Genomic DNA, 23,097 nt, shown 5'->3' with positions numbered 1-23,097 from the left:
CATAAACATACCTCTTTTTTCTATTTTCTACATATCTGAAATATTTTATAATCAAAATCAATCTTATGTTCTACTCTGTATCTATAGTTTCTAAAAAGCTGTATGATAAAGTGAAAAACTCTGAAAGTAAGAATATTGAAAACATAAGTAAATGCCCCAGTAATGCTAACCTCAATTATATGTACATATATGTATATATACAAACACATATATATCCAATTAGAAAGATGTCTTCACATTACCAGGACTTAATTTTAATTGATAAAGATAGCTTGGGGCTCTGTCAGAAAGACTTAGATATGGATCAAAGATGAAGATGTTTAGAGGAGAGTGACATGTCAGAAGAAAGCCCAGAGAAGGAAAGGCTGGGATAGGAGAGCTGGCTGTAAATTCATGAAGCAAGTCTATTCTCTGAGGCACTTCAGGACTGAGCTAAGATGAGATCAAAGCCAATTTCAACTTAATGTAAGTAGTCGATACTACTCATCGACAAAAGTAAGAGTCTTATTGCTGGCTTCAATGATCCAGACTTATGCCTAACCTGTCAGAGGAAAGAGTTTTGAAGTGGGTAAGAGATAAGAAATTTGGGTCCAAGAGAAAGGTGATTACATTTTTTGAGACTCTGCAGACACAACTAGAATTCTGACTGCAGGAGCATTTTGGCAATCAGCCAGCCCATCAACAAACATTGAGCACCTACTCAAACAAGGCACATTCTTAGGTGCAGGCAAAGAGAATAAAAACATTTTGAATGCACTGAGGTTCATGAATGTTTGTTTTCCATTTGATTGTGATTCACTAGCACTGTGTTCTCTTCAACAAGCAAAAATTGCTTCGACCCTCACCTTCTGTCTCCGGAAGAATATTCTATCACCACAGGTCTAGCTACTTTTCTGTGCCTACTAAATAAACAGACATCTACGCAGGCAGAAGGTGGGAGGCCACCTGGGATGTCGGAGAAGGAAGCATGGTCACACAAACATTGATGTCTCAGCATAGAGCCTTTGACTCTGTACTTGGAAGTAGGGTCAACCTAATCTACAGAATAGAGAGGAGGCAGCAACAATGCAGGCTGATTTCAGGAGTGTGGTGATATCTGGCCACTCCACAGTCATAATTATTTCAGGGTAAAGCATTCCTCGTAGTAGGACTCTACTAAGGGTGTTACCTGAAGTAGCTTACCCTTTGCTGAGCTCTGTCATTAAAAACATTACCTAGATATTCAAGACCTCAGGAAACCTGGAGAAAAGATTGCATATTTGTTTGTTTTTTAAGATTTTATTTATTTATTTATTTATTTATTTATTTATTTATTTATCAATCACATGAGCAGGAGGAGGGGGAGAGGGAAAAGAATCCACAAGCAGACTCCATGCTGAGGGCAGAGCTACACGGGGCTCCATTTCACAACCCTGTGATCATGACCTGAGCCAAAATCAAAAATCAAGCATTAAGCGACTGAGCCACCCAGGCACCTTTTCAAAGACTGCATGTTTGAAAAGGAAATTAGGCAGAAAAGGACAAAGTTTGAGGACACCATGATCCAGTAGGCACTGGATCCCTGGAAAGAGAGAGGGGGGAGCAAGGATGAGAGACCAACTTCTGAATGCCATCTGGATGTCTTGGTGGATGAATTCATTCAGAAAATAATAAAAGAGGATGCCTGGGTGGTTCAGCGGTTGAGCATCTGCCTTCGGCTCAGGATGTAATCCCAGAGTCTGGGATCGAGTCCCACATTAGGCTCCTGCATGGAGCCTGCTTCTCCTCCCTCTGCCTATGTGTCTGCCTCTCTCTCTGTCTCTCATGAATAAATAAATAAAATATTTTTTAAAAAATGAAAGAAATTAATAAAAGACAATCCTCTAAAGAATATCAGCAAGAAGCAGATGCAACAAGTCCATCATACCTCTTTTTCTTTACAGGAGTTGTAGCAGAAGTAGGAGCTGGGATGCTGGTGCTGTTTGCACTGAACAAACTTCCAGGTTGCCTGTTTAATCACAGCCACAAATTACATTCTTGAAACTTTTATGCTGTCCCACCTTTGAAAGATCTGATAATCTACTCATATTCCCGCCTGCTCTTTATTCACCACAAAAATGTTTCAGTTGACAACATAAAACAAGTTCTTCTGTAGTTTATCCATTTTTATAAATAATCAAGCTTTCATCTGAATAACTAGAACTGAAGGAAGGAAGGAAATGATTCATCATATGACATTGTGTGTCTGAAATCTGGACCAATGCATTCTGATGTGCTCTGGATTCATATTATATATTTAATCCTATATATATTGTGACTAACAGAATTATATTGCTTTTTTTGCATTAAATGTATTATATTGTTGAAGAAAACATTTAAAAACCACACCATTTCAAATCCTTATTTAGTATTTATTAATGTATAGAGATCTTAAAAAAAAAAAAAAAGTGACCCTGGTCTGTTTTAACTACTGAGAGGTGCAGTCCAAGGTGAAAATTCCTTTCTGTGTAAATAAAAATTTAAAAACTAATTCTGTTTTCAAAAATCCACCTAGTTTGGCTGTTTATAATCACCAGTAGTATGTTTCAGAGAAAATGTACTTCATTGCTAGCAAACCTATAATTTCATGACTCAGTTGAATTGTAATGTGATGGGTATTTTGAAAGACAAATGAAACATACAGGAAAAAAGAGTTAGTGGCCATAAAAAAGGGAAAAATAAAAGTCTGTAGGGGAAAAAAGTTAAAAATCAAATGGGTGATGGGTATTAAGGAGGGCACTTGTTATGATGAGCCCTGGGAGTTGTATGTAAGTGATGAATCACTAAATTCCACTCCTGAAACCAATATTATACTGTATCCTGACTAACTAGATTTAAATGAAAAATTGGAGAAAGAAAGAAAGAAATAAAAAGAAAAAAGAAAAATAAAGAATGACTTAAGTTTAGGTGTTTGGTGAGAGCAGAGGTTGGTAAACTTTTTCTGTTAAAATCCAGATAGTAAATATTTAAAGCTTCATGGACCATTTTCTTATTTCTACTAAACTCTGCCTAAGCAATAGGAGTGTGGCTTTATTACAATGAAACTTTGGCCTAGGGGCATATACCCTGGTTTTTCTTGAACATATACAAAGAAATACACTTATTCTTAAAATGTAACTTCAGTTGGAAAAATACATACGTCTTTGCTGCTTCTGGTGATCTAAATGTGGACATGTTTCTGGTAAAAAAAAAAAAAAAAAGGCAAAAGTTTGAGCAGCAACAAAGAATGAACACTTGCATCAATTTGCAATTGTCCATGAATTTAGAGTTGTTATTTAAAGTTAGACATTATTTGAGAGAAAGAGAAAGAAAGCATCAGTATTTGAATAAATTTGATAAGGTGATTTAATGATCTTTTTGTCTTGGACTAGATTCTAAAGGAAATAATTTAATTTCATAAAATTCAATATCAAGTAAGCCCAACATTTTTATTTGTTGGGTTCAGTAATTTTCTTTAGCAATGAGTGTAAAATTGGCATTTATATGTATTCCATACTCTTGCCACCAGGATCACTTAAAACAAAAACATGAATGTGGTGAAAACAATGACCTGAAGCAATGAATTCTCAATTTTTAAGCAAGGCCACAAGGATTTTCTATTTCTCTAACTATGAAGAGAAATAAAGGTATTTACTCCAGAATTTTTGTGTTTAAAAAAATAGAAGATAAGAATTTATAGAAAGATATCAAGTAGGACAGAAAAATTGTAAATAAATAAGTAATGCTTAGAAAAGCATTGTACTTGGGTCTTTCCCAAAGTCAACAGATACAGATACCTATTGGTTAGTCGGTTGTCCAAGGTATTGGTCTTATATGTTTTAGTGGCATCATTTCTGTCTGAGATCCTTTACAAAGAAACAAGACACAAGTTTGGATGAACATTTAGGTCATGGAAGTCCTTTGATTCCTCTTTCATGAAAGAATAACTTCACAATATAACCTTTTCCTGATAAAGAGATTTGTTTTCAGGTGTTACATTTTAGAATATTTTGCAATTTAAAAAAGCTTCTTGAGATAAAATCTATCAATACAGTTTGGGAATTTTAAGGTTTATGCTTTTCTACTGGCCTCTCTGATTTATTGAGGATTTAACCCACTATTTTATATTCATTATTGTTTAATAATACAGTTGACCCTTGACCACGTGGATTTGAACTGCAGATTTTTTCGGTAAATATAGTATAGTATTGTAAATGTATTTTCTCATCCTTATGATTCTCTTAATAACATTTTTTTTTCTATCTTGCTTTCTTGTAAGAATTCAGTTATATATAACATACAAAATCCGTGTTAATCAGCTGTTTATGTTATCAGTAAGGCTTCCGGTCAATAGTGGGCTATAATAGTTAAGTTTTGGAGAGTCCAAAGTTATATGTGGATTTTTTATTGCACAGGGTTCAGCACCTGTGTTGCCAACTGTACATCCATCCAATGACACTACTTCCGAAGTCTGTAAAAGGCATCAATGAAAGGCGAGTATTTTTAAAGATATTTTGTAGCATAGACAATGATATATGTTTGCCAAATTAATTTTATTTTCTTCCTGAGCACAGAGGGACACCACACTTCCCATTCTTCATTGCAATTAAGTTGGGACTGTGTGATTGAGTTCTAGAGTAAAAAATGTGGGCAGAAATGTTGTTTGCTACTTCCAGAACCATCATAAAACCTCTTGTGGGTTCCTCCACGCTCTTTCTTCCTCTTCCCACTATGGTTTTGTTGCCCATGGGTTGAAGATAGCAGCATCAAAATATGAATTTAGGGCCCTGAGTCACTTCATGAAGCTGAGACATGCCCTACTCTTCCAGCCTATCACACTGGACTCTAAAGAGAGTGGATAGTAATCTTCCATTGTGCTAAATAATAATGGATTCGGGGGTGAGAGAAGGACTTTGTTAAAAGAGTTACTCTACCCTGGCAAATTAGTTTACTTTGACTAATACATTTAATTAATAGCCTCTACTGATCATCAGAGGTTTTAATCCCTCAAATCTCAGATCTCTTCAAAGAGGTCACATCTAGAAAAGATGTATTTGTCCCTTGTGTCAGAAAAGATGAATTAGGAATCTCATGGTCTCCATGCTGATGGTGGACTCTCATAACTGCAGACATTCTTTCCTCACAGCAGATAGGAAGGTTCTTCCTAAGACATAGGGCTATCCTCTGGAGCATTCTGCAGGCTTGCACAAAACTAGGATGTAGCAAAATTAGGCTCAGCAAAACAAAAGGTCAGCAAAACTTTTCTGTTGATCGGACACTATGGGTCTCCTATAACTGTTTCTAAATTTTTTATTTTACCATCAACTTTAGTACATAGCTTTATAGAAACTAATCTTGGAAAGATGGACACTCACTTTTCCTCACTCTAAAATAAAAATGAATGTGGGAAAACATGACTTAACTGTCATAAGTTTAAAATGATTTCAATTCCTAATGTCATCTTGATATGTGTAACTAAAGTATTGGGTAGATAACTCTAATATATTAAAATGCTATGAGTCAACTCCAAACAAGTTTTTGTTTATAGTACATAATACCATAAACTGATAACTCTTGAATACAAAAAGGAAAGAAGATTGAAATCTTCCAGAGTTCCATATTCTCAAGAGACCATTCATAATACAGGCATTAACTTATACAGGTTCCTAGAATCCATGGATAAAAAACTCACATCTAAGGTGATCATCAGGCCATGGACTGTGACTATATTCCCTGTGCTAACTGCTACCAAGCCTCTAAGATGTTTATATTTAAAGGGCTCTAAAGGAAGAACCACTTCATGAGTACCATAAGTAAGAGGTCAGGTGTCTCTGAATCTTAAATCTTCAATGTTCCTTGGAAATTCTACTCAGACTTTATAAGCTGCCTATGAGGCTCTAATATGAGATAAAAAATAATCTTGGGAAATTGCTACCATGGTTCTCTGAAACAACAATCTGTCTAAAACAAACAGAACATCAAACATTCTCAAGATTTAAATAAAGGCAAGTTCTGATGTTGAAATAAATGAAGTTAATCAAAATTGTACAGTGTAAATCTACGTGGGCAATATCTACATGCAGATGTAATAATAAAAATAGCTACCAACTCTTTGATGCTTATTGTATACATTCTCCTCTACTCTTTAAAATATCCTTACAAGGGAGGCATAATTATTTTCACTTTATAGATGAAAAAATGGGGACTCAGAGAAGGCGAGTGACTTTCTCTTGGACACCCAGCTAAGAAGTAGGGTACCTCCAAAGTCTTGTATGACTCAATGTCATACAACTGATTCTGTAGTGTGATTGTTTCAACACCCATGTATTTGGTCAACCTGTCTTCCTGCACTATTCTTCACCTCCACTATCTTTTCTATGCCACCAGGGGGTCAGTCCATGAGTAATAATGGAGAGAACTCTAAACCACCATTCCAATACATATGTCAATTTCTTATTACTTAAAGAGATTAACTTTGTATTCCTCTTGAAAATTTAAATTCCTGCCAACTTGTGATATGAAATAAGTTGTTTTGATAAGTGTCAATCTTGGAGACAGGAAATACTCAAATATAGTCATTAGCAATATAATCAAAAGAACCAAAGAAAAAGTTACACTTCCAGAAGTGAACACTAGAGGTCACCACAACCTAGGTTTTACAAATTAGTCATTAAACCACCTTCAGGATCTGGGCCATATTGCAGGCCACATACATTAGTATTTTACTGTTTCTTTAGAACACTTCATACTTTTACCTGTATATATATATATATATATATTTTTTTAAGGTAACTCCAAATATAAAGTCAGTACTTTTCTCATATCTATTTAAAAATAAATACATTATTGTGGAGCGACTAGCTGGCTCAGTTGGTGGAGCACACAGCTCTTCATCTCCAAGTTTGTGGGTTCAAGCCCCACATTTGATGTAGAGACTACTTAAAAATAAAAATAAAAAATAAAATAAATGCATTATTGAACTACATACACATGTGCATACCAGATATATTTTGGTGTTTTCCTCCTAAAATTATTTCCTATCTCACATTTGGAGTGTCCAGAATTATGAAAGTCTGATTCCTGCTGATAGGACTTTCCTTTCTTTACTGATTCCTGAGTTCTCTCCCTCACATCTATTTCCACATTTAGAGAGATATGGCATACTGCTATGACTCAGGACTCCTGAGGAAGGAGCAGACAAAACTCGCCACTAAACCTCTTGTGTAAATAAAGCAGGTAATCTCTGGCCTCATTTTTGAGAGTATAAAATAAAGGACTTGGACTAGATTGGTGGTTCTGAATTTTGGCTGCACATTAGAATCACTTCATAAGCTTTAAAAATTTCTGAGTCCCATCTCAGTCTAACTAAATCAGAATTTTGAGAGTGAGAGGTGGGGGGACCAAGTTATCAGTAAAGTTTAAAGGCTCTCTCACTGATTCTAATTTGCAGCGAGGCTGAGAATGACTCACATAGTTAGCCTGTGAGGTCTGGTCTAGTTCATTGCTAATGTTCCAAAGCTCTGTCTTGACTGGCCTAATATAGACCTTCAGATACACAGCCTGCAAAGGCTTAGGTCCCCTACATATTTACCTATCTTGAGGCATAATTATCTCACTTTCAGATTAATTCCTAGAAATAGGGTTTCCGTCTTCACTTTACGGTGCAACGGGACAGCCCCCAAGACCAATGTGAATAAACAGTTATTTTGACTCCTCTCTCCACTCAGTGCTGTGAAGATGAGATCTTGTACATATACCTCTATGATCTCATTTTTTGAGGCTATTAATTACCAGAGAGAAGTTAATTCCTTAGGAATACCAGTGAAAATTAGCCTCTATTAAGGGAGACTGGCTTGAAAACCTATGAATAGTACAGAAGTATGTACATTGCCTACATGAATTAATACTGACAAATATTGAATATAGAATCTATTAGATACGATAAATTTTAGCATATATGCTTAAAATTCAGCTGTTGGCATTTTTGTATACAATAGCAGCATATCTTTACCTAGAGCAAGTGACCTCAAATGCCAATGGCCTCAGGTGTCCATTGTCTAGACTCCAACTAAAAATGTTAATTTTGCTTTTTATATATGCTTACTAAGCATCTCTACCAAATATAAGATAAAATGTGATGTGGAGGTTTTACACTTTAATCTAAATAAACATTTCTCAGGGCATCTGGGTGGCTTAGTCAGTTAAGCATCTGACTCTTGATTTCAGCTCAAGTCCTTTTTTTTTTTTCCTTCTCTAATTGATTTATTTAATCAGCATAATACGCTCCAGTTCCATCCACTTCGAAGAAAATGGTGGGTGTTTGTCATTTCTTTTTTTTTTTTTAGCTTAAATGTTTTTTTTTTTAATAATAAATTTATTTTTTATTGGTGTTCAATTTGCCAACATACAGAATAACACCCAGTGCTCATCCCGTCAAGCGCCCCCCTCAGTGCCCGCCACCCAGTCACCCCCACCCCCTGCCCTCCTCCCCTTCCACCACCCCTAGTTCGTTTCCCAGAGTTAGGAGTCTTCTATGTTCTGTCTCCTTTTCTGATATTTCCTACCCATTTCTTCTCCCTTCCCCTCTATTCCCTTTCACTATTGTTTATATTCCCCAAATGAATGAAACCATATAATGTTTGTCCTTCTCCGATTGACTTATTTCACTCAGCATAATACCCTCCAGTTCCATCCACGTTGAAGCAAATGGTGGGTATTTGTCATTTCTAATGGCTGAGTAATATTCCATTGTATACATAGACCACATCTTCTTTATCCATTCATCTTTCGATGGACACCGAGACTTCTTCCACAGTTTGGCTATCAGCTCAAGTCTTGATCTCAGGGTTATGAGTTCAAGCCTTGCACTGGGCTCCATGCTAAGTATGGAGCCTAATTTTTAAAAATATAGACATTTCTCAGTTTTCTCCATAAAGATGAGCCCTCTTCCTCCGTGTAGGAATGAACTGACAATAGGCCATATGGTGACTGTAGTGCCACCCACAAGAGTAGTTTCACTTTCTAAAGTAAAGAGTCTTTATACTACAGTAGATTAAAACTATTTTATTATTAAAATGTATAGTTTCCCCATAAAAACAGAAACTGCCACTTTTCCACCATTGGGATGGAAAGACCAAAAGTTAGAATAAGAACTCACTACTCATATTCATAAAAATAACTAGACTCTCCATTTTAAACTGAACAGATTCTGTGTAGTGTCCATCTTACTTCTACTCGAACCAGTTTCTTCAGAATTGTCCTTATCAATCTCCTATTAGCAGGATTTTAGAAAAATAGCATGTTGAGTCAAGATTTTGTGAATTTTGAGGAAGATAATTCAATCTGAATAGCCTTCTGTCCTTGGGGATAAAATATCATGGTTCAAAACTTACTTTGGTGAACATTTAAATACCTCATGCTTGATTAGAAAAATGAGGGGGGGGACTTCATATACATTTTGCTTTCTGCTTACATGGTTCAAAAATACCTTACCTGTCTAAAGTGTCATCAGATCTATACCGACTAATCGTAGCCTTTGGCTCATCTCTCTCATTTGCTTTCCTGTAGCAAGAAATAATTACAGAAAGGTCAAATAAATTACAAAAAAATGTTTTTAACATCTATCATGCCTTTGGTAAAATTTTTGCCTATTTAGGTAGGAGATGTACATGCTACCACGGTAAGACAGATTTGGAGCATCTAAATATTCCAAAGTTTTAACTTGGATAGGATAAATTATGTCACACCCAATTACCCATGCTAATATAGGAATTCTTCTCTAGGTCCAATTATTTCTAACTATGATGTAACATATTCAAATTGGGGATAAATATAGGCAAAACAAACAACATGACATGCAAAGTGGTTAATAACTAATATATACTCTTATCAATACTGTTGACTTTTACATCATAGGAACTCAATCCCTTAAAATCAGCTTTGTTTTGTTTGCAGAATTTTAGTAGCACCATTAGGCAGCTCAACTGGCTGAATACAAATAGCTTTATTTAAAGTTCAGCACCGTGGACAGGGTTGAAAAAGAACTTTCTACTGAAGGGAGAAGGAAAGGAAGGAAGAAAGAAAAAGCTAGAAAGAGATTAAGAGAGTGAGAGAAGGATAGATGTAGGGAGGAGAGGAGAAGAAGGAGGAATAAGGAGAAGTAGGGAGAAGAGAGACAGAAGGCAAAGAAAGTTGAGGAAGACAAGTAAGCAGAACAAAGGGGAGAAGGAAGAAAAGAAAGGACAGAAAGCTTACTAGTAGAAATCAAGATCATCAAAGCAAATGGGAATATCTTGATCAGAGAGATCAATCAGTGAAAACAGGCCGTTTAATGCCTTATAGAACCTTGTGATACAGGAAAAGCAAGCTCTTTGATGAATTACACCATGATTTACTCTGTTTGCATTTCAAAGCATCATTCGAAGCTGACAGATCAAAGATACTGAATCTGAAAAAATACTAATACAGTATATGCACTTAAAATTTAATTTTTAACTTGATAGAGTGTACTTTTATTAAGCAAAAATCTGAAGGTAAACAATATACAATTTATTGTGCTGATGACTATGAGGAAGTCAAGAACAAAAAACTATGGACTCTACTCCCACAGAGCCAGAGAGACAAATTAGATATATACACCCAAAGGCAGAAAGTGGCCATTGTCATAAAATAAGTTCAAGTAAAGTACAAGGAAGTTCTAAGGTGAGAAAGTTTATTTCTAGGTAAAAGAATCAAAGAGGGCTTTATGGATAAGGTGTGGTTTGAGCTGGGCCTTGGAGGACAAATAGATGTGAACATTTTCAAATGGAATCAGAGGAAACTGTCCATTCATGCAAGATAAAAGTAAATAAAATTGCCTAATGCAATTCCCTAAGTTTTAAACGAACCTCAGAAGGAAATCATGGTATATAGTCCATCATTGTGTTTAATACATGAATGCAAACAGGCACTATGGGCCATCTGACTCCCATCTGTAAAACAGCCTCTTCTCAGCATCACTTTATGTCCCATTAGCCGGCTTTATTCTTCCTAGTACTTAAGGCAATACAACATATTAGACTGTATTTATTTATTTTCAGTCTCTCTCCTCTTCCATCTTCACTCAGGATGCAGGTTCTATGGAAGCAGGGACTTTGTTTTGTTCCCAGACCTCAGACCACTATCTGGTTCACAATAGGCATCTTTGCAAGTATTTGTGCTACCAGGCTTGTTTGTCATGTTTAAACAATCTGGCAGAGGCACACAGCAAAATTTCTTAGTTCGTGCATACTATGAAACTGTTATCTAATAATATATTGTTTATCTTCTCTTTCCTTTATTTTCAGTTTCTGCTCACATGGAGCTTTTTGCACACATTGCCACTTCTGCTGGAAGCACTTCTGTCCTGCCTCATGCCAACCAGCCACCCTTCCCTACTCAGAACCACCTCTTTATCCTTTGAATAGCAGCATCAACACCAAAGACCACATTCTGGGTGACATCTCTGATTAATTTGGGCAGAGTTAGGCCATCTCCTCTATTCCCATGGCACTATCACACAGTTCTACAATAGCACTTCCATGGTAAATTTTAGCATTATAGTCTATGGATCCCTATTTTTCCAGAATGGAAGGTCTCCCTAAGGTCAAGAGTGGTATCTTAATGCATCTTTGTATTCCTAGCACCTACCACTATGGCAACACATAGTAGATGTTCCAAAATGGTGTTAAGCATCCACTAAAGTGGGTACAGACTCTGTGAAAGGGCAGAAAAGGAACAAGAAGGCATCTATTTGAGCAAGCACAAGAAAAAAAATCATCTGCACTACCCTTCTAGGAACATGTATTTTGAGACACTAGTTATGTGTCAAGGGGAAAACATCTCAGGCTCACATTTCTTACGAAAGATAAAAGTTCAATGTATTATGTTAGCTAGTACATGGAGGGGAGTTAGCCAGTATAATGGAGGAAGCAATTTCCACTGGTAGCTAGACTGAAATGATCAGACTCCCTTTGTTTGGCAAGATGAGAGCCAACTGAGATCAAGGCTGTAATCTCTGAAATCATGAAAACCAAGAAGAGGGCAAAGGTAGTCACAGAACAATCAATCAGATGAACTAAGGCTGTGAACCAGAAAACCAAATAGCTACTTTGTGTATAGCGTTCTAAGCTCAGTACCCTTAGGACAGGTCAAAATCATGAACAGGTTTAAAAGGGTTTAAAAAAATTCATAAGTAAAAGTTTCTAAAATATTCAAGTTGTCTACTTAATGTCCACACCGTGACAGACAATCACACTCCTTTACTAAATACATTGTGGTGACAGAGACAGGCTACTGGACCAGATAAAACTTGTGTCTGATAAATACTTAGGTTCCTCTGATGGGTGTGGTTGTTTGTATGTGTGTGAACACAAATCTGCTTTAACAAGAGTATTATCTACTAATTTTATCAATCTTAGATCATTTTCATCATTGTGATTACAAGTCTTGTCTGAATTTTTCTTCTGATTCGCCTGTCAGTCTTTTTGCCACTCCGTATTATTTAATGGTTTTCCACAAGCCTAGGAGTTTCTAGAAAGAAGTGTACTGCCCATAAAGCAAGTGAACTCTGGGGCTGTTTTTTCTGTATTTTAGGGTTCCTTTTCCTAAGGTTCTGAGATATCTTATCTGGTCACATTTCTGTGGCCTCCCTTTTTTTTTCCATCAATAGGGCTGCCTCCATGCATGGGTTATTCTATACCTCCAGACTGGTTCTGGAAGCATGGAGCTGGAGAAGCACAGACTGCTCTGTGGAAACTTCTGATGATATCACAAACTCTTCCAGAATGCCAGGGAAAGCCTGAGGCTAGCCACAAATATTCAGCCTGACTTGAACAAGTCTCTCAAAACTATCGTCTTTGTGTTTCTGCTAATGATGCAACTTGTCTGAAACACCCACCTGTCCAAGGCATCATGGGAGTTGTGTCGGTTGAGCACCACCCTACCATAATTTTCATCTCTGTAAAGAAAGAACAAAACTAAGTCACATGGAAAGTTACCACAGCACTAAATAAGGGAGATAGGGGAAAGCACTAAATAAGGGAGATAGGGGAAAGAGCTCACGATTTAGAATAAGGTTAATTCATTTTATTTCACACATAAGAACATAAGTATGCATTTATTCTTCCTAGTCTCTCCTTGAAAGACCGTGTGAAAAGAAACAAGTTTGTCAGTACAAATGATGATTATTCTCATTTATCCCATGAGATTTCCATATGATTCAACAAAGGAATGAGTGGGGTTTTTTTTTTCTATCAGAGTATGGAACATGTGGACATCTACTTTGTGCACATTACAAGAGTCCTTTTCTGCAGGAGGGCAAAAGCTTTCTACAAACATGTCTTGAAGTTAATTAATTCCTTTATACTTAGACATTTTTTCATTTGATGGACTTGATAGTTTTCCTTGATAAAAAGCAGGAAAATAAGTACCAATATTTGTGGTTAAGGAGGTGGATCTTTCGCAGGAGCATTAGCTCATTTTTGAACCATGACACCTGTTTGGTCCTTAAAATAATCCTATGAATTAGGCAAGGAAGACTCTGTCATACCAAATTTACAGAAGAAGAAATTTATCAGAGTTTTTGTGGTTTTCCTAAGACCAAAAGATTAGTTAGTGACAGGAATAGATCTAAGACCCAGATATTTTTATCTCAAACCTTTGCTTTTCCTTCATACATAACAATTCATACATAGACCTGCATATATAAAATCTCAAACCATGTCTTTCTTGCCTTGTACAGCAGACCTGAAAGCGCAGGCAATTTTAGGAAATGTTAAAACATGTAGTAGGGCTTTTGGCCTTGAACCAAGGCAGAAGAGTAAATATCTGAACCTTTTTTATGTCAACCCAACCAAACCTGAAATACCGCATTGCTTCTGGCTCTGCTCCCCTAACATTACTCAACCCTCTAGAACTATTTATAATAAATCTATACAAGAAACTGTGGTAGATAATTAAAAAGAAAGATGAACAGTGAAACTGAAACAATTCCAGCAAATTTATATCCTCAAAAATCCCAAGAGGACTTTTCCATCTCTCTTGATATCCCTTCCCTAAACTTGTGAGAGAGTAGCAGACACCAGACACATTCTGACCTAAAGAAGAATTATAACACACAGGCCAGAACTGGACCAGTATGAATGGGGGAAGCATCAGAGCCCATTTCTCCTTCACTCAGTAGCTGTCATGCCATCCAAGCTGTCCTTCCTGGGCCTTTATAAAGCAGGTATGCCAGGCATAAAACCATCATTCTTATCCCTTATGATTTGTCCTAGACAACTCTATCTATACCCATCTGTGCACACATTTGCAACACAGAATTTATGATTCACATTTGATATCATTCTACCACTATGGAAAAATCGAAGTGCCATATTAGGCTCTGACAGAAGTAGTTAAGTGTTTGTTACTAAAGAATGTGATCATTCCCCAAGAATGTTAACTCCAGAACCCAATGTAAGTCTTTAAATACTCCTATATGCCCTTAAAATAATAATATTTAATAACATAAATTAATAGACATCTTTATTTAACAGTTACAGTGTGTTCCTCAAATAACTGTATATGGGCAGTTTAGTAGAAAGTTTAGAGTATCCTATAATGCAGAGCTTCTCATTGTCAATGCTATGACACTGTGGGCTTGATGATTTTGTGTTGTGGGGAGTGCCCTGTGCATTGTAAGATGTTTAGCAGCATCCATGGCCTCTACCAACTAGATGTAAGAAGTATTCCCCAGTTTTATAATTGAAAAAGTCTCCAGATCTTACCAAACATCCCCTGAGGATAAAACTGCTCCTGAATGAGAACCATTGGTGTAATAGAAAGACAATGGGTCATCTTAAAATCTTAACTCCATCTCTTAATAGCTGTGTGGACTGGACAAGCTACTCAACCTTTCTGAGCCTCAAATCCCTCTTCTATAAAATAGAGGATGTAATACCTACCTTGTGTAATTTGTGAGACTTAAAGATGTTTGATATGTAAAGTATGTACCTACACATAAGAGGGAATAAAATAACATACACATATGTACAAATGTAATTTGTAATAAATATATCTGGGCTGGACAAATGTCTATTGTAAATCTATATTGGAAATGAGGCAATATGCCTGCAGTTGTAGTTTTCAGATCTATAACACAGAGCTAGTAGAAGCAATGCTCAAAACAGACAAAACTTTCTTGTTGATAAATGTTTTTTCCCTTGCAAAATAATAACACATGTACCACCTACCAATACCTGAAGATACATGACCAATGGGACTAAAATGAGTTGAGAATGTATTGATCTCACTTGCATATACAGAGATTTTAGATAAATTATTATTAAATTTGTAAATTAGGAATCATACTATTATTTGTTTGTTTCAACTGACATGATTAACATGCATCAGGAGTCTCCCTACCTTGGATTAAATATTACCTCTTGGGAAACTTGTTTTTCAGATAGCTACTAGCTTCCCAGTTAGAAAATGGCTGTCTCGTCCACCCACCCACCCTCTCAATACCCTCTTACTTTTCTTCTTCAGGACGTTTCTTTATCCAGCTGTTGTCCTGTAAGAAAGTCCTTCTTTTGTTCACCTCATGAAAACCCTGTTGTCTCAGTGTGGTCCCCTGAGTGGTACTCTTTATACCTATCAACAGAAAAAATAAAAAACTAAGAGATGCAATTGCATGGGGTTAGGTGTGAGTTTGTTAACCTAGATGTCTTGAGAAGCACATCTCAACTGGCCAGCATCAATCCTCTAGGCTGACAAGGCCAGTACTGTTTTAAAGTTGGATGCTTTGGTAAGAAAGAACAAATCCCATATCACATCATCAAAGATAACATACAAAACTGCTCAGGTGCCAAGTGAAACTACCAGTGTGCTTCATGAAGTCCATGTGGCACCCAAGAATATAGAAACACACGCATGGGATAAAACAAGCCAGGGTTTGGTGGGTTGGCAATTTTGTTCAAAAAGAAGTATACACAAGACTGTTTTACAGTACTTAGTAAATGATAGTCAAGAAGTCCTGGTGCTTCTGACTATATATAACTGGATTCATTAATCTCAGGGGAGTCAGAAACATGGAATGTCCCACACACAAAAGAACATTTTTATTGATTTTTTTAAAATTTGAATTGCAATTACATGAGTAAAAGCTATAGCACTCTTACTTTTTCCTTAAGCCTAACTTTGGAATGTTAATTAGGTTAGACTGTTGCTTCTAAGCATTCTACTCTATATAAAAGAATTAAGAGCTAAGCGTTGTTTTTGTCAGATTTTTAAGTTTTCTGAGTAAGGAAAATATTATCTACATTACCATTTCCTGTGGGAGACATTTTTCTTGAGGTAAAATTGGACATGCTGCCTCCAGAAAGGATCTAAAAGAAAAATAAGGAGGGGGGAAAACAGCAATGACTCTAAGAATCTACAAGGAACTCTTTCACTGGTAACGAAACACATTTTTAAAGGACATTAAGAAAATCACATGATCTGTTACAATGAATACATGATATAAGGTGCCCCCTAAGAACCTAAGAGTTCATCTATTCCAACATATTTATTTTACAGATGCAGAAATTGAGGCCAAGAGCAGTTAATGTCTCCTATATTATATAACAAACAATTAGCTGAATGAGACCATCAATTAACGCATTTATTCAATCAATAAATGTGCATTGAGTGCTTATAGTATGCTTGGCGCTAAGCCAGAAGTCAGTGACAAAAAGATGAGTAAGAGAAATGTCTGGTCAGGTCAATAGGGAAATTGAGACGTGGAATTCACAGCACAATATGCAGAGTGCCCTGAAGGGAAGTGGCCCCTTGGGGAAGCCAAAGTGAACTCAGGGCTGCATTATGACTTTGTGAATCCTAGACACTTTGCTTTCATAGGCCTCTTCCTTCACACAGGCAGGCACAGACATACACACACATGCCCACACAGTTAAAAATCATATTTTTTTTATTGTTAGTATAAAGATGAAAAATAATCCAAGCTGGCTTAACTAGCATACATTCGTTATTATTATAATATTCATTTTTTTCTTCTGTTGTTAAAAGGAATTAAAATTAGAAACTTTTTGTAGGCCCCTAAAGCTATCATTGGCCCTAGGCACTGTTTTCTTTGTTTAACGGTTAAATTAACCCTGGGTTTCCCTGAATGTGGGATTTTCAGTTTTAAAACTGAAAACGTCCTGGGCAAATGGGGATGACTGACCTCCTATGTCGGGTATTATATTTTTTGCAGAATCCATCCAACTATAAATGTATGAAATGATGGCGGGACATTAGATCTCAAGAAGCAAGTTGTAGGCCCAGCTTTATTCATTCAAAGTTCTGTGACTGAGGGGAGTTTAGGTGGCTCAGTAGGTTAAGTGTCTGCCTTTGGCTCAGGTCATGATCCTGGGGTCCTGGGATCAAGACCCCGAGTAGGCCTCCCTGCTCAGAGGGTAGTCTGTTTCTCTCTCTTCCTCTGCCCCTCCTCCATGCTGGTGTGCATGCTCTCTCTCTCAATAAATAAATAAATAAATACATACATACATACATAAAATCTTTAAGAAAAGATTCTGTAATTGAACCACATAAGTTCCTTATAAAATGGACTAATGAAACCGGCCATCACGGGTTTGTGATAATTAAATGAAAAATGTACACAAACATTACCCATTAAACTATAAATGCTATTTCAAATTAAAACCATACTACTGGGCAGCTGTTCATAGGTATGATTCAGGGATTCTAAAAGACCCTGTCTCTCACCCTCTGATGCAAAGCATCTCCTGCAATAACTTGCCATAGGACCTGAAGTGGTAAAGACACATTCCTTTAGATTATGTCATCATTTTCTTGGGGTCTTCTTTTAGAATGTCCATACCCTCACCCTAGAAGTAGGTGATAAATGGAATGTATTGGACCTACAGCCAATGGCTGAATGACCCAGGGCAAAAGGGGAATCTCTTGTCTCAAGGTAGTGCCAATTCTGCAGGTGATTGATGCTTCAGAGCTCACTATGAGATCAAGCCCTGTAGCTAGATTGAGAGAGCATATCCTTGCTCAGCCTCTGCCCCTGCCTCCACTTCCTGCTGCCTTTCTTCTTTCTCCAGAGAGCTTACCCTCAAGAAGTCATAGGCACCCAAATTCCTCTCAGGTACTGATTCTAGGAATCCAACCTATGTCTAACTACCAATGTAATCAGGGAATTATCTTCACAGAGATCAACAGCTGTTCATATCACTAATAGCTGAGAGTCTGAAGGTCTTAGTGAAATTAGAAATATTTGCATTTAAAGGATGCTGTTTACTGAATGCTACCTTATGTGAGTTCAGTTACCTCATATATCAAAAGAGGTGAAATAGTTGTTTTGAAGATCAAATTAGATGACATATGTAAAGTGTCTAATTATTGCCCAGCATACTGAAAGTACTCAGTTAAAAAAATATTTTATTTATTTGAAAGAGAGAAAGCAAGAGATAGAATATAAAGGGGGAGACAAGAGGGAGAAGCAGACCCCTACTGAGCAGGGAGCCCAATGAGAGGTTCAGTCCCAGGAGTCTGGGATCATGACCTAAGCCAAAGGCAGACATTTAACCAACTGAGCCACACAGGCGATCTATGAAAGTGCTCGATTTTTAATCTTATGCCTCTATCATCTTGGAAAGCAGAGAACAAAGACATAAAGTAGGTGTGGTTGGGTGTGGGGAGGGGATGCAACAGCCTTGACTTTGGGACACTGGGTATGCAGGGAGTGTGGGCAGCCTCTGGCTGGCAGTATTTGAAGGTCACTAAAATTTGGCAGAAAGGGGTGGAAAAGAGGCCTGTAGAGGCCTGAAGACAAACTTCAATCTCAACTACTTATTTATTTCACTTCAGTCTGGCTCTTGGCTAACCTTCCCCTGTTTCTCAATGGGTTCTGATAAATACTCTTCCTGAGCTGGTAAAGACCTAGAGAGTTCGATCTGGTTGAATTGAGATTCTCCAATGGGCAAAGCTGAAATGTATACTTGATGATACATTTGCAAAGACCGTACATTACACGTAAGACACAGGGCAAGGTAAATGGAGAAAAGGCATTTTATAGTAGTCTATCTCTTCCAAAAGACTGAGTGTCCTTGGGCAAGACCTAGCCTTTCCCTTCTTTATTTCCCATACCTGGGGCAGAGTAGTTGCTACCTAGGTGCTTACTATAGGCTGAATATGTCTCCCCCAAGGTTAATATGGAGAAGCCCCATACCCAGTACCTCAAAGGTATGACTGGATTTGGAGACAGAGCCTTTGAAGACATGATTAAGTTAAAATGAGGCCTTTAGGTGGGCCCTAATCCAACCTATCTGGTGACCTTATAAGAGGAGGAATTTTGAGCACACAAAGAGACACCAGGGATGCAGGTGCACAGAGAAAAGACCATGTGAGGACACAGAAAGTGGCCATCTGCAAGCCAAGGAGAGAGGCCATAGGAGAAAGCAAACTTGATCCCATCTTGACCTTGGACCTGGGCCTCGAGAACTGTGAAACAATAAATTCAGGCTGTTTAAGTCAACTGGTCTGCAGTATTTTGTTATGGCAGTCCTAGCAAATAAATGAGTACTTATGGGAAGTACTGGGATGTATTGAACTTGGAGACACAAGCCTTCCTGGTGTGCAGCTTGCCACCTGCCACTTACGGGAAAAATGATTTAAATATCTCTATAATAGTTATGTCATTCAAAGGGCTTCATCTCTGACCTGTGTCCTTTGTGCCTTCAATTGTCCTACTGCACAGGGTCACTACTAATGGCAATAGCACCTGCTCTGAGATGGGGTGCCTCACAGCCATGGTCTCGTTCTCATCCTACACTCTGTGAAGTAGCTATTATTGCCTCCATCTCCCAAACAAGACACCTGAATATCAGGGAGAGTATGTGCCATACATAGGGTAGGAAGAAATAGAATCTACCTTCCAAACCAAAGCCACCTCTTTGGACAGCAACCAGCAATAATGCTCATCCTGAGTAATGCAAGACTGAACCAGTTCCCTGACATTAGCATGAGAGGAAAGGGAGACCCTAGTGGCCTCCACCTGACTCCTGACATCTCACTCTTCGGGAGTGCCATGAGCTCTGCCCTGGGTGCCTGGCAGTAGGAGAACCTGGACAGCCTCTGCAGCAGACAAACCCTCACAGAGCAGGTTTCTCTATGTGCTCCTTGATATTTTCTTGGTTATGAACATATGTCTCCATAAAAACTTGTATGGGAAGGGTCATAGCAGCATTAATCAAAATAGCAAAAAAGTAGAAACAACACAAATGTCCATGCATGGATGAATGGGTACATAGTGTGCGGTATACAACATGAAAGTGCTACATTCATACATTTAACTCAGCAGCTTTTTAAAAATGAAGTTTTGGTATATTCTACAACATGAATGAACCTTGAAACATGCTAAATGAATGAAGTCAGACAAAAAGGCCACATGTGTATAATTCTATATGGATGCTGTTTTTGTCTATTTTTAATTTTTTTTTAAAGATTTTATTTATTTATTCATGAGAGACACAGAGAGAGGCAGAGACATAGGCAGAGGGAGAAGTAGGCTCCCTGTGGGAGCCCGATGTGGGACTAGATCCCAGGACTCTGGGATCCTGACCTAAGCCAAACGCAGGTGCTCAACCACTGAACCACCTAGGTGCCCCATAGATGCTGTTTTTAAATTTTCTTTGCTATTCTACCCACTTCCCACCTCAATTCACCTCCCAAGTAGAATTAAAGGGGCAGAACCTGCTGCCCCTTTAAGTTCTGCTGGGTAGGGAGGAGAGTTCAGACAATAATAATACTTTATATGATTTTATAGAATTTATATTTACCCCATTTGGTTTCCATAACAACAGTCAAGAGTGGTATAATTCTATGACAACATGGATGGAGCTACAGAGTATAAAAAGCTAAGTGAAATAAGTCAGATAAGGAAAGACAAACACCATACAGTTTGACTTATTTGTGGAATCTAAACAAAACAAAACAAATGAACAGAAAAAAAAAAAAACAGAAACAGACTCATAAACACAGAGAACAAACTGGTGATTGCCAGAGGGGAGGAGGATGAGAGGATGGGAAAAATAGGCAAAGGGGATTGAGAAGTACAAACTCCCAGCTATAAAATTAGTAAAGCACTAAGGTGAAAGGTACAGCATAGGGAATATAGTCCATAATACTGTAATAACATTGTATGGTGACTACACTTATAGTGGTGAAAACTGATTAATATAAAGAATTGTCAGAACCACTATATTCTACACCTAAAACTAATATAACATTGTATGACAAATATACTTTAGTTAAAAAAAAATTAGAGTGATATAATCCCTACCTTGTAGAGATAGAAACAAAGACAGCTTGAGTAGCTAATGAGTGGCAAAGCTGGGACTCAACCTGAGGCTTTCTAGCTAGAGGCTCATCATTTTTTCCTCTATGCCAGGGACTCCCACATTGTTAGCACTTCCTGCAAAGTGGTACAGAGAAAAGCAGGTATCTCCTCTTTACCTTATATTTAGAGAATGGCTCTAATCAGATCCAACATTCTGCTAGAGGGCCTGATATTTTCATGCCTTCCATAGCTAGGCATTCTTTAGGAGTTCTAGTTTAAATGGAGACAAATGAGATAAAACAGCCAAGAAGCTCATTGCCCTTAACCTCCTTCTTCCTGACAATGACTAGCTCAGTTATCCTGTAAACACCTCACTGGCTCCACCCTAAGTCTCTGTAATACTTTCTAGGAAAGTTTCCAACAAACCCACTTGCTTTCTCTAGGACGCTCAGTTCTATCTTATTGCCTCTTCCATGAAGGTCCCTGGGAAGAACTTAGCCTTTTGTACTTCATCCTCCATCTTCTCTCAAACTAGGATGCCATGCAGAAGGCAGGAGCTGCCATCTTGGGACCATGGACTAACCATGAAGACTAAAGTCACATACTAAGAATGGCAGAGCAGGAAGTTGAAGGAGCCTGGTGCCTTGACAGTATCACAAAGCTGCCATAATAGCCCTGGATTATCTATCTCTTGACTTCTCCTTGCAAGGAAAAAAATAAACCACTAGTATGTTCAGGAGATTATTTTTCCATATATTTATTACACAAGCTCAATGCTCTTCTTACCTGTTATGAGGCCATTGTGGAGCAAACAGAAGCTAGGTATAGTAGGTTAAAAGTAAGGTATAAAAAGCCCTTGGTGGTCTACAAAGTATAAGATATCAATAACTCTTGGAGTGCCTGAGTGGCTCAGGCAGTTAAGTGTCTGCCTTCAGCTCAGGTCATGATCTTGGGGTCCTGGTATTGAGTCCTGCATTGGGCTCCCTGCTCAGTGAGGGGTATGCTTCTTTCTCTCCCTCTGCCCCTCTGCTCATGCTCTCGCTCAAATGAATAAATGAAATCTTTAAAAAAAAAGACATCAGTGACTCTTTATTAGTAAAACATTATTTCTTGCAATATGTCTATGTGTTCAATGTTTCTAGCAGAAAGGATCACTTCTTGAGTCCCTATTATTACTTCAGATTGTGCCACGTGCTTTATGCATATTATTTTGTTTAATCTTTCCAAATGAGTACTATCATTTCTAATTATAGGAATCTGAAACTCAGAGAGGTTAAATATTCTGCCCAAGGTCACACAGTAAGTGGCAGAACCAGGAACTGTAATTAGTTCCATATGACTGCACACCAAGGCTCCTTTGAGTACATGATACTACATGTCATTCAAAGTATCATGTGATCGAGCCAACACCAAACACTCAAGGAAATGCCCCGGAGTTCTGAAAAATGGAAGATAATGGAAGAATTGCTAGGAGAGCAGAAATAATGAATGGCTGCTCCAACATCCCTGGACAGCCCAGCCTGGAGCCTCACCCTGTTGCATCTACACTGAAGCCATGAGTCGCCTGGCACTACTCCTGACCAGACTCCTTCCCTGGATCTATCTTCCTACTAGATAATTTGACAATGTTTTATACTCTTAGTTCCATGCTGTCCATTGGCACAAAGTAAATGATAGAGGAACATGCATTCTATTTTCAGGTGATAACAGTTTAATAATATGCAAGAGGTTTTTTTTTTTATGAAAGTGACTAATAT

The 23,097-nt window shown here is 37.7% G+C and overlaps 1 protein-coding gene across 33 annotated transcripts in view; it reads right to left on the bottom strand.

Moving 5' to 3' along the window:
• The window catches only part of SCEL (sciellin), a 294,897-nt gene that overhangs the window by 75,195 nt on the left and 196,605 nt on the right, over positions 1-23,097 (bottom strand). For 13 of the 33 annotated variants that reach the window (XM_072760824.1, XM_072760813.1, XM_072760822.1 and 10 more), the window contains 6 exons: positions 16,322-16,382; positions 15,531-15,648; positions 12,914-12,973; positions 9,490-9,558; positions 3,158-3,196; positions 1,907-1,987 (listed from right to left, as the gene is read on the bottom strand). In XM_072760824.1, coding sequence (XP_072616925.1) covers positions 1,907-1,987; positions 3,158-3,196; positions 9,490-9,558; positions 12,914-12,973; positions 15,531-15,648; positions 16,322-16,364 — 410 coding nt within the window. In that variant the 5' untranslated portion in view covers positions 16,365-16,382. Of the gene's footprint in view, positions 1-1,906; positions 1,988-3,157; positions 3,197-3,794; positions 3,864-9,489; positions 9,559-12,913; positions 12,974-15,530; positions 15,649-16,321; positions 16,383-23,097 lie in introns of all 33 variants that reach the window. The other 20 variants (XM_072760807.1, XM_072760800.1, XM_072760803.1 and 17 more) reach the window with 2 other exon arrangements.

This window comes from Vulpes vulpes, chromosome 6 (assembly GCF_048418805.1).
Source record: "Vulpes vulpes isolate BD-2025 chromosome 6, VulVul3, whole genome shotgun sequence".
In the NCBI taxonomy this organism is placed as follows: domain Eukaryota; kingdom Metazoa; phylum Chordata; class Mammalia; order Carnivora; family Canidae; genus Vulpes; species Vulpes vulpes.
This window is presented reverse-complemented; position numbering and strand designations above follow the sequence as displayed.